Genomic DNA, 12477 nt, shown 5'->3' on the forward strand with positions numbered 1-12477 from the left:
TAAGAAGACGCGGTGACATGTTCGGGCAGTCCTAGTGTACCATGCTTTTATTTTTTTATTTTTAGGTCAAACATTTTTTTTAATCGCCTGAAGCACATAGAGCACGTGGAACTCTTGATGCGAGTTAAACGAAGAGGCACGCGTTATATACTTGAGCGACGAATCTCTATGTCCACGAAATAATTCAGCAGATTTACTCATTAACGTTTCAGACGTGTGCGTGCGTGTGCGTGCGTGCGTGCGTGTGCGTGCGTGCGTGCGTGTGTGTGTGTGTGTGTGTGTGTGTGTGTGTGTGTGTGTGTGTGTGTGTGTGTGTGTGTGTGTGTGTGTGCGTGCGTGTGCGCGTGTGTGGGGGGGGGGGTGCGCAAATCGATTACGCTTGTGCGTAGTCGCTTCGCAGCTTTTCTGCCACCTTTAATCGCACATTGTTGAAGCAGCAGCTCTGCTACTCAAACGTCCAGAAAGGCTATACGGACATTGGGTGCACGCACCAGGGAGGAGAAAAAGAACTGATGTACCGCAGTGTCGAACTCATACAGACATTTATGGAGTTCATTATTTCTTTCATTTTTCTTTGATTCCTGCCGTTTCAAGTGACCGGCTTGTCCGTGTGGTCCTCCATCGTCGTGAACGGCTTGGCCTGCACCTTCTACACGAACATCGTAAGTATCGAAGGAGTCATTTCACAATCGGGAGTTACTTTCCACGGGAGCGAGCTTTTTCATCTTCGACGACTGAAGTTGCAGACATTGTTTTGTTTCGTGCGCTGCATCTCGAGAGCTGCGGAACGCAATGTTCTTGTCCTATTCACGCTGATTAGTTAGTTATTTAGTTGGTTGTTTAGTCGGGTTCGTCGCTCGGTCTGTCGGTCGGTCTGTATAGGGTCGGGTCAGTGGGTTAGTAAGTTATAGTCAGTGAGTCACAAAGGGTTTCCTGACGCAAGAGCAACTGTGCTGTTTGATAAGTACTGATAAGTAGTGCAAGGAAAGATAAAACACTCACGAATATGCTCGCGAGCGCCTAAGAAATACGAGAACGCAAGAAAACACGGAGACAAGGATATAACGGGCAATCGGGCAACCGGTACGGTATAGCGCAAAACAAGACGAGGAAGAAAACAGGACGGGCGCTAACTCACAGTTGTCGTTCTTGTTGTTGTTCAATCCTTCAATAGAAGGATCCTGCTATTATACTTTGCTAATACAGCTAAAATACTAATACTAGCCTTACTGATACAGCTCAAACTATTTTTCTGTGGTCCTTTAAAGGCTTATTCTTCTCTGGGGCGTTTCGATTGAGAGAACGAGAGCAATCCCACCCTCCGACTGTCGCTTAATTCAATGAATAACTCCCCGGCCACCGGGGTGATCACTCCGAGTCCAAATTTCGATCACTCGCAAAAGCGTCATCGTTCGTCGCTGGCCAATCAGAACGCGCGTGAGAGCTGTGTTGGAATACGACACTTCAAGCTAGGTCAGTATGCCACACAGAGCTACGCACGTCTGATACGCGTACATTAAATTCGCCGACGAGGGTGGACGAAAGATCCGCAAAATGTAAATCGCCCACAACATTCTGCGGGTGATATCGCTTGACAGCCCAACGAGGGGGAACTGAGCTTAACTGCTGTAAACGTGTAGCAACAGCTGGCCTTAATTGCGTTACATATTTCTTTCATACGTTCGGTTTTCAGTTTCTTTCCTGTCCCCCCCCCCCCGCCATCCCCCCACTTCCCTGCGTCAGAGATGACGTCCGCAGCTGCCTCACAGCTGAATAGCTTTAGAGTGTCAGAGCAGATCGAGTATAACCCATCAATCAATCACTATACGCATGTGAGCTCGGACGCTGCTGGGGCATATTATAGTGAGCCTTGCGCGGCATTTCCTCTGTATACTCTATGCCAAGCTCTATACCTATTGCTGATGAGAGTTCTCGCGACTCTTTAAGACTGCAGTGCTAACGATTTCACAGGATCGAGGCCCGCTAAAAGCGTCCGGAGTCAGCTCCCCTCGCATGCGTTCACGTGCGTTTTCCCAATGGGCATGAAAGCAATAAAACTGCATCTCATCTACAAGAGCAAGCCGGTTATATATGTGAACATCGGATGAATGTGCTTTCTTTTTTTCTCTCCAGGGAGGCCTAAAGGCGGTGGTGTGGACGGACGCAGTTCAGATGATACTGATCTACGCCAGCTACATTCTGGTCATTACAGCGGTGTGTGTATACGTTTAATCTCTACGCGTACGTACATATGTCCATTCATCTGCCCACTAGTGCACGCTGGTGCAAAGTAACGGTGTAATTGATTTGCACGCGCATAGACCGAAAGCACGCCACGCGTTATTGTGTTCGACCACCTTTCAGCTGCCGAGCACAAGAACTGCGTGTGTGTATACAATGCTAGTAAAGGAGGCATCGGTGTATGTGCAGGGTCTTTTTTTTAGCTGCACCAAATTTTTAAAATAAGAAAAATAAAAGCACGGTAATATTATGTTTACCATTCGAGTGTACAGATTGGCGACCTCTAGATACAAAGCAATTGCCGCACTTATGTGCGTAATTATCTAGTTTCGGTAATTAGCTTTCTTATTATCAACAATTGGTGGCTACAGTAAATGAGTACTTTGGGGCCCGTCCTCGACACTACCTATCCCAACCATTAAATTTTGAATAGGGAACTTCATGTGGGAGCTACGCGAACAATTAGTTCACCTTGGCAGGCTCCTTGAAACGGAAACTGGTCGGAAAAGGAGGGTCTGTTTCGTCGATGAATGAACCCGCCTTGCGAAGTCCACTGCTAGAATCTGTAAATTGCCGTATGGATCATAAGATAATTAAGTAGAAAGTTAATTAGTGAGTTATTGTTAATTAGTCAATTTTGCATTCCAGCTTTTTGTGCAAGTAGTGTCCGCCGCTTCGAGTATAGACCGGCTCATGCACTAGAATTGAGCTATCTGCCACAGGCAACCTTTAAAAATTTTGAAAGTGTTCGCTGAAACACTCTGTATATACTTTTTTCCTATTTTCCACTTCACAATTAAGCTCCCTCCGAAAAGTAAACGGCAAACAAATAGGCATCGATAATAGGCAGCGACGCACATTTCTTACTACACCATTTCAGTACAGACTTTCTCGTTATAATCTCGAGGCCGCCTATTGTCGGCGACCCGCGGTCGCAATTTCAGACTGCAGTTTCCATGACATCGACCTCTCGCAGTTGCAATTGTCACGTACCACTCGGTGCAAAGAACAACAAACACCACTTGCCTCGCCATCCTGTTTTCTCTCTTTTTATGCGAAGCATATTACGAGAGCTCAACCCAGCTCCTCAGGCGCGGCGGTGTCGCCTTGAAACCACGTGACACCGTGACGTCACGACAGAGGAGAAGTGGCTTTGGCTCAACTCTTGCAAGACGGGCTGGGTGGGAATCGAACCAGGGTCTTCGGAGTGTGGGACGGAGACGCTACCACTGAGCCACGAGTACAATGCTTCAAAGCGGTACAAAAGCGCCTCTAGTGAATGCGGTGTTGGCTTAGAAACGAGCTGTTTCTAAGGCGTGCGTCTCTTGCTCAGGCGCACATTTCGTTGCCGCGCCGAACGCTGCTTTGCTCGGCGCTCACCGCGTCCAATGCGGGGCGCGTAGTCGCTGCCCTGTAGCCCATTGTCTTACACCCCTTGGCGGGTCGACGGGAACGCTGTCGCGTTCCACTCTTGAAGGCGAAGCAGTAATGCATGAGTTGTTTCTTCGTCTAGCCGAACCAAATATAGCCAAGCAACAGCAGTTCACCAGGCTAAACAGTGGTTCAACAACTAAAATAAAGGCTAGTATGCTTCGCATCCTGGGCTTAACCTTACCTAAGCCACAGCCATTTTTTTTTCTCTCCCTCTCCTGCAAAGGGCGCACTGCATGTCGGAGGATTCGGCAACATGATAAGACTGGCCGACGAGGGAGGGCGGATCACAATATTCAAGTAAGCACGCAACAAGAAAAAACGGAGCAGTGCCGGCTCCCCAATTCCAGGGGCCTGTGACGTCACCGTGACGTGTTATGCGCACTCCGTACCCTTGAGGTCTGCGGACCTCCACAATTTTGGGCTGCTTACCTCATGCTTAAACCCCGTTATCTTTTCCCTCCGTGCAGGGTAGTTAATCACAACTAAAGCTTGCTATCACGTCCTGCTTTTTACAACTCCTTCCTCTTTCTACTCATGCTCTCCTGCCTTTTGTTTCTTGCCACAGAAATGACCTCCTATAGGTTGTACATAGAATTTCTTCTACAGAATATTTTATTAATTTGTGATTAGCAGCTAAGTGCCGCACACATGTAAGATGATGCGCTACTTTGAATCACTTTTTGCTCACATCTAATAATAAAAAACTTGGGCATAGCCACCAAAGACTGCTTACGTGTGGGAATGCGAAACGTAGTTGCTTTGAAGAAGTGTTTTGTCTTTTTTTTTTGCGTGTTCACTGTCCACGCCAGCGCTCGCCTGCATTTGAAGTGCGCCTCGGTAATGCGGGTGAGCTCCACCACTGGCAAAGCTGGCGCCACCGTCGGCGTGACGTGGAATGAGGGATCACGTGGACACGGCGCCCATGTCGGCTGCTTCGGAAGCGCCGAAGCGAGCTGAAAACGAAAGTTTAAAATCCCACCTGCGCTGCGGTCCTGATTACGTGGTGAGGCTTTACCGCCTTGGGTGTCTGCTTGACAACATTTGAAAGTACTATAATAGGTGTCGGCTGCCTTCGGAGGCGTGCAGCATGGTAGGCTACTGCTCGGTGCCGCAGTGCCGGACGTACGCAACGGAGCCCGGTGTCAGCCTTATTCACATGTAGCCGCAGGGCAAGGAGCTGCGTGAAGCTTGACTGGCGAAACTTAGAACCGGCAAACAGCCATCGGCTACAACTAAGGCATGCAGCAAAGACAGACGCGAGGAAGATTTCTGCTACGGCGTCGTGACTGCGATGTTCGGTCGGTAGCAGAAAACGCGTACTGAGACGCTCGCCCGCGCCTGCTGCGCGGCTAATGTCATGACGGTTCGGTCAATGAAGTTGTTGAGTCTAGATACTGGCAAGTTCACTGGAACGGAAAGGGAGCGGTAAGACACACATTTAAAAAAGGTATGGCATATGGTCATGTTTTTCTATGAATTAATGCACTGGATTACGAAAAAGCAGCGGAGGGAAATCGCACGCTGAGAAGACCAATAAACGTACAGTGCGACGTAGCTCTAGAAATAATACTGAAATGTCCAAGAATTTATAAGACAAAAAAAGATTGAATCGTCGCGACGGCACATCACAGTCACCGTAGGCGTCGAAGTCTCTATAACGAAATTATTTTTGAACAGCTCTGATAGCGTCGACGCAACAATGGTTGCTAGTGTACTGTCAAATGTTCATATGCTGCAGCCTAAAGCTGACGGCACGGTGCGAAAACGCGCTCGCAGCGAAAGCAAAACATTGTGTGCGGACATGCATGCAGACGCGCAGTCTGTCGCTGCGAAACCGTGCGATCGCTGCATTGAGGCGTCATTCTGTTATGCCCCATTTGGTTATACAGACAGCCCACTATAAGAATATATTTCACATATTCTGCTCTCAGCGTCTGCCTACCTTTCACGCTAGAAGCCGGTTCGGGAGACTCCATCACGGCGACCGCGCGCAGTGGCGTTCACTGTACGTATTCGGTAAAGAGATAGCGTCTGTAAACGATTCTGTTCTTTCAGTTTGCCCAATAATATTATATCGACATTCAAAAACTTCCCTCGTTTTGAGAGTAATTACATAGATGTCCAGGAGGGCTGCCGCGTGGTTCTTTTTTTAATGCCGTAAGCGAAACCTATGAGGAGCGCGCCACGTGCTCCCTCATACTACGCAAGGGAGGCGCTTCCGACAGATGGCGACTCCGAAACTCCTCGCCCCCAACAAGGCCAAATTCAAGACGCGCCAAGCGTCTCAACGCGCTTCGCTTGCCGGCCAGAAGTCCGTAACGCGATGGACCGCTCAGCGGAATTCAATTGGACATTAGTGGCGTTTTATTTTATGCACCTATGTTACACAATCATGACGTGGCGCCACCTCCTGCCCATTGGCTGCGCCGTCACGTGCCCAACGACGCACGCACTGGGCCTCACATTTAGTCAGCCAGATGGCTGCGACGTGACGTGCGCAATGACGCACGCGTTAAGCGCACATTTAGTCAGCACCACGGAGCCACCTTGGCGTCGGGGAATCGTGCTTGTATCGCACTCCGGAGGTCCGGGTTCGACTCCCATCCTGAACGAAATTTACCTAATGTTCTTTTCAAGGGCATTAATTAACTTTGTTTACACGAACCTTCCTGAAAAGTTGGACGTCAATTTGAGTGTTCTTTACGTGTTTTTACTCTTTGGCGTCGGCCATATTTGGTGCCATCATTCGGTCACGCCTCCGACTAAAACGCCGGCATTTCGCATAAAGAGGCATAAAAGTGCAGAGCCTTAGCGCGCACTATGTCCTTCCCAAGCACATAAAGGATTCGCATAAAGAGCGATATGACGGTACACCGCGAAAAAGACCTGTATATGGAAATACGGCTAGGGTAACATCATCAGTTTAGAAAGAGAAGGAAAGACAAGGAGCTCAACCAGAGATTATTTGCGGTTAGGTACCCTGTACCGTGATGGGCAAAGGGATGCGATAGGTGAGAGAGAGAGAAAAAGAATTAAAAACACGAAAGAATCTCCACATACATACAACACAGAACTTTTTGTGTGGGTACTATCACGCAGTCTGCGAAGGCGTTCCTAGTGTTTTGCAGGTATGCGCGAACTTGAGGGTAGGTGGAGTCGAAATTTCTGAAGCACCTGCGTGCATGCTGTATAGAACAGCATTCAAAATCGGGTAGAATGCGTTAAATATTCTTGCAAACCCCCATAGAAAAATAAATCCAATATCGCTATTGCAGCTAGAAAGAAGTATTGTAAACGGGAATTTTTAAAGCCTACAATTATACGCCGGTATAGTGACGCTGCAAATAAAGGAAACTTTGGTTCGATACACTTATTCACATTGGCGGCAATTCGCTTGTACGTTGTGTAAACACGCACACGCACACACACACACACACATATATATATGTATATAGGCATATATATATATATATATATATATATATATATATAAATATATATATATATATATATATATATATATATATATATATATATATATTAGCATGTGTCGCAAGAGCAGTATGAATAGTCAGTTCATCGCAGTGCCTAGACTATCAAAAATATAGCACTGCCAATTACGGCTCTCACTCCACTAAAGAGGGATTTATCTAAAGCTAGACTCATAGCGCGCTAGGACCTTGTAACAGGGGCTCTCTATCAACGCGGCAGCAAGGCGCCATCATCCATGCTGCCTACGGCACAGGAAAAGTTTTCACTGTTCGCTTGAAAGAATCGAGTTTACAGCTGCTGCTCTCGCCTTCGTGTTCATGCGGCGCTCATGATGACGTGCAAACAGGAAGCGTTAGCATGCGTGGTTTCGTTTTGATTTCAACGATCAGTACAGCCAACAATGGTTGAGCAGGAGGGTGAATGCGGTAAATGAACTTAGTCATTAGCAAAAGCGGCCTTGTCGCTCACCCACTAAGCAGCCTCTCTAGACCGAACTAAGTTTCACAAGGTCTTTAGGAAATACCGATGTGCCTAACTACCCTAATCCAATCGTCGGCTTCGGTGACGCTCTTAGTAACCGCTTTCAGTTCCCCGGCCCCTTGTGCAAGCGCACCGAAGAGGCTGGACAAGTGGCTGGCACGTTGGCAGCCACGGAGGAAGGAAACTAAGGAGAGGCCCTGACGTCACTCTGTGAAGCAAAAGTGAAGCCGGAAGTTGGCGTTGCTCATGGCGATGCTCCGCCTTTGTGCCACCCTCCTCTCTTGTTTACATCTTTCGCGAAACCACGCCGCGCTGCGCGTGGTTTCGCGCGCGGAGCGCGGGCCTTCGCGCAACATCCGGCAGAGCACGGTGCAGGTAACACAGCGCAACAAGACACGGTGACTAATGCAAATCCGCCCACACAGCGCCTTTGCCACAGCACGAAACCTACCAGAGCAACACGTGTGAGCGCTCAAAATCAGAACAACGCCGCCATTGTGGCCCAAAAGGTGTGGCCATACAGCAAAAAAAATAAAAAAGCAGCAAAAAATGAGAACCTACTACGTCATTTCCGCCACACTTTTCTCCTAGCGCGCGGAGGGGGTAGGGCCTCTCCTTAGTGTCCTTCCTCCGTGTTGGCAGCGAAATTCCGTAGGTGCGCTTCCCCATACGCGCAACGTATCGCCTGACCAGAACGGCGGACATCAAACAAACCTTTTAAGAACGGAGCGCAGAGTATATCGTGCCGCTTTCCCATGCTCCCCTCCCGTCCTCGCTCCGTTCGAGCCTTCGAACGAGTCCCTTAGCTTCGGCAGAGCTACGAATGGCATGCATGAGTGGAAAAGCCTGCCTTACGGGAATGCCTACTAACAGACGCCCGTGGCTCGCAGCTGGAGCCTGAGCCCGTATGAGACGTTCACATCGTGGGCGCTGCTTCTGTCCTGGTCGGTGCGTTGGTGCTCGGCGTACTGCGCCAGCCAGACGCAGTTGCAGCGACTTTCCAGCCTGCCATCGGCCAAGCTAGCACGCCGGTAAGAGTCCGTACCGGAACATTTTATAGGGATTTTTTTCATAGCGATAGCTACACTAAATTAAATTCTGGTGGTTTACGTGTAAAAACCATGACGTGAGTATCAGACACGCCGTTGTGTGGGGGACTCCCGATTAATCTTGGCCACCTGGGGTTCTTTAATATGCCCCTAAATGTAAGTACACCGACGTTCTTTTGCATTTTGCCCCCCATTGAAATGCGGTCGCAGCGGACGGTATCGAACCAGCGACCTAGAGCTCAGCAGCGCAGCCAAGGCCACTAAGCTTCCGCGGTGGATGAGCAGCGACGGCTACTGAGGGCTCACTCCCCTGGTCGTTTCTACGCACGTACGCCAACGTGCGTTGCAAGAATCACAGTGGTCCTTGCGAGAAGCTTATAAAGAAATGAAAAATCCGCAGTGGCTCAGAATTTCGACTCGACAACTATACAGATTCCTAGACGAAGACTGGTTAAGTCAGGCAATTTGTAGCACTTTCCAACTCCGATGCCAGAGCAGAGAACATATTATCAATACATTTTGTTGGGCTAGTTGGTTCATATTCATTAGAGTATTCTCACTTATTGCTTATATTCATTAGCAGAGAACAATGCCGCGCTTGGAGAACCCGCCCCCGATGCCAGCTGCTAAAATTGACTGACGCCCTCTCGACTTCTCTACCCTAGTTGGCGCTGACGTCGACACACCCTGCGTATTCTAGTGCTTCGTCATGCGAGTTGCGGAGGTCGTGTCGATTTAAATGTCGTTCTCCTCGAAATGAGATTAACAGCGCGTGCGTGCAAACGTTTCGATTTCCGTCGACCCCACACAAAACTGTCATGCCTTCTGCGCATAATGTCGCGACAGCTACCGCGTTACTGTTTGGTATTATCGGCGTAACTACGTGTTCTTTTTTTTTTTTTAGTGCACCAAGCATTTATGACGAACAAAAACGAAAGTCAGTATAGTTTACGCAATACTGCGAGCCCGTTACACATAGAGGTGTCCGCATGGGGCGGTATTGGTGTCACACACGAAACAGCAGCGAAGAAGCTACGTTAGTGGGCAGAGCACGCAGAGGCGTTCGCATGCATTAAAAAAGAAAAAAACGGCCAACGGGCTGTCATTAAGCTAACGCACCATTCATCCAGGGCCGCTATCTTGTACACGTTCGAAAAGCCGGCGTTCGATTTCGCCTCGCGCGATTTTCCTGCCTGCGCCGATATCGCTGCCTCGGCCAATCTAGTCCAATCGCGTGAGGTGAAATCGAACGTCGGCTTTTCGAACGTGTACAAGATAGCGGCCCTGCTCGCACGTTTTCGTCTTAGTAACAAAGCGACAGCGCCTCTGCAGGGGCGGATGTTGATGGGGCCCGATAAAACCAATGTGCGTTCTTCGCATCGTTTCATCGATGCTGGTGAAGTGGACGCGTGCCCTGCTCCTAGGAGTGAACGAACGAGAGTGCACCAAAAGCGTCGCACGCAACTCGCAGAACTCGCAGAAAAAAGAAAGATTGAGAAATCAAGCGAAGCTTTTTAAAGCCTTTCGAAACTTAGACAGTGTCATGAATTGGGACGAGAAAGTGAGTCACACACAAACACTGACTTTACAGCTGGAGGTCGCGCAAAATAAACCTTCATTAGTAAGCCAGCATGCTTGTGTGTCGCAGTTTCATGTTCCCCTTCCATGACACTGTTTCTAAATTTCTAAACAATCTACCAACCGGCCCAATAGCAAAGTCTTCTGAAATTAGTTTTAAGGCTTGTTAATCGAAACGTGTTACATAACCCGTTGCGACGTCGTCACGCTTGCCCGAGGTGTGTGTCGAGTGAGAATTCGGGGTCAGTGGTGCGTGGACAAGATACGAATCACTAATCTAAGGCTTGTGATTGCTGCCCTGCTACGTAGCGCGTGGGAGGTGGACATGGGAAAGTGGTTGTGCAACGTATTAGGCGGAGGCGTGGCATCAATAATTGATTGATTGATTGATTGATTGATTGATTGATTGATTGATTGATTGATTGATTGATTGATTGATTGATTGATTGATTGATTGATTGATTGATTGATTGATTGATTGATTGATCTTAAGGTCAGCTTGTGGCGAGACTTGGGCTGCTAGAGACGCAGAAAAATGAGGTCTCGTGTCCACCTATAACGTGTGCCCAGTTGCCCCCGTGACAATTAAGCGCATGCTGCAAGTGGACACAAAACCAAATTGCCCTCCTTTTCGCTCTAAAGGAACGCCTCAAACAAACCCATTTCGGTGCCCTCGCATAAAAAATGTTGCAGTTCTGCGGAAATAAGCTCAGCGGAAGTTCAGCCATGTAGACAATTTCAGCACAAGTGAATGAATCATTCGAATCGTATAAAATTCACGTGCGCCCTTTGCGGCAATTAATTCGAACAAGTCACCGGCTTCAAATTATTTGAAGGATTTGTCCGCTTCGGACTTCGCAACAAAGTACTGTGAAATGACTTTGCACTTACGTGAGTCCTTGTTTTCGTTTTTGATCGCACTGTATCGACGCCAATCGACTGGTGGAACGGACAACAGCGCCGTGCTGTTCAACCTGCCGGCGGCAGCGATCACTACGTTTCTGCCGGTGTTGGCCGGTCTGGCGCTGGTCGCCGTGTACAAGGACTGCGACCCGAGGCTCACCGGAGACATCAAAAAGCCGGACGAGGTACAGAACGCCACGCCAGCTTAAGTAATGTGAACTTAGGGAGCAGAATATCTCATTCGGGCTTTCAGATTCTCGTTAAAATTAACAAACATTAGAAAATCCCACACACACGCAAAAAAAAGACAACTAAGCCGTCACTTCTCAAAAGCAAGTATCGAAATTTTGTCAACGATTATTATTATTATTATTATTATTATTATTATTATTATTATTATTATTATTATTATTATTATTATTATTATTAAATGCAGGGGTATGTTGCATAATTAATACGTTGAGTTTGTCCGCATCAAACCCTCCCCCCCTTCCTTACTCCACATCCGTTGAATCTTTACAGAAGTGCTATATCTGTTTCCGCTACATAAGGCATGATGCTTGAACATCTAGTTTTTTGAGCGGGTAGACTTTAATATGTGGGCAGAACAAACAAACAAGTTAGAACACAGATCTGAAATGGGTTGTAGGAATTATCTAGACCTTAAAGTTTTTTTCCCAAATGCAATAACTTTTATTCCACTTGCTTTATCAGTTGCCTACATAGATCATTTCTGCATTTCACAGGCATTTGAGCAAGGATGTTGGGACATAAAGCTTGTTTAATGGCGCACACACAGCAAAATAATGTTTAATATGTTTCAAAGAAAAAAGATTACCACGGAGTTTAATATTTGTAGTAACATCACACCGTGATCACGTGGACTGCGAAGACTGGTACGTATCTTTGGAGGACAGCTACATATCAGCAGCAGCAGCAGCTTTTTTTTTTTTTAATGTCCAATGCAGGACGAAGGCCTATAAGGCCCATTCTCTCTGATCCACACCGCTCTTTTCCTCTCTCTTAACGTCACGCCTAACATTCTTCATTTCAATGCTCTTTACGCGGTCCTTAACTTGTTCTCGAGCTTCTTTGTTAACCTTTTTCTATACCATATGTTAGCACCAGTAGAATGCAATAATTGTACACCTTTCTTTTCAGCGACAGTGGTAATCTCCCAGTCAGGATTTGGTAATACCTGCCATATGCACTTGAACCCATTTTTATTCTTCTGTAAGTTGCCTTCTCATGATCAGGGTCCCCTGTGAGCAATTGACCTAGATAAACGTATTCCTGTACA

The 12477-nt window shown here is 47.6% G+C and overlaps 1 protein-coding gene across 3 annotated transcripts in view; it reads left to right on the plus strand.

The window, feature by feature from the left end:
- LOC135906852 (sodium-coupled monocarboxylate transporter 1-like) overlaps positions 1 to 12477 on the plus strand; it is a 114956-nt gene that overhangs the window by 68635 nt on the left and 33844 nt on the right. For all 3 annotated transcript variants that reach the window (XM_065438460.2, XM_070538524.1, XM_070538525.1), the window contains 5 exons: positions 595 to 662; positions 2134 to 2214; positions 3899 to 3972; positions 8538 to 8678; positions 11233 to 11362. In XM_065438460.2, the coding sequence (XP_065294532.2) occupies positions 595 to 662; positions 2134 to 2214; positions 3899 to 3972; positions 8538 to 8678; positions 11233 to 11362 (494 nt within the window). The remainder of the gene's footprint in view (positions 1 to 594; positions 663 to 2133; positions 2215 to 3898; positions 3973 to 8537; positions 8679 to 11232; positions 11363 to 12477) is intronic.

Source organism: Dermacentor albipictus, chromosome 5, assembly GCF_038994185.2.
Source record: "Dermacentor albipictus isolate Rhodes 1998 colony chromosome 5, USDA_Dalb.pri_finalv2, whole genome shotgun sequence".
Lineage (NCBI taxonomy): Eukaryota > Metazoa > Arthropoda > Arachnida > Ixodida > Ixodidae > Dermacentor > Dermacentor albipictus.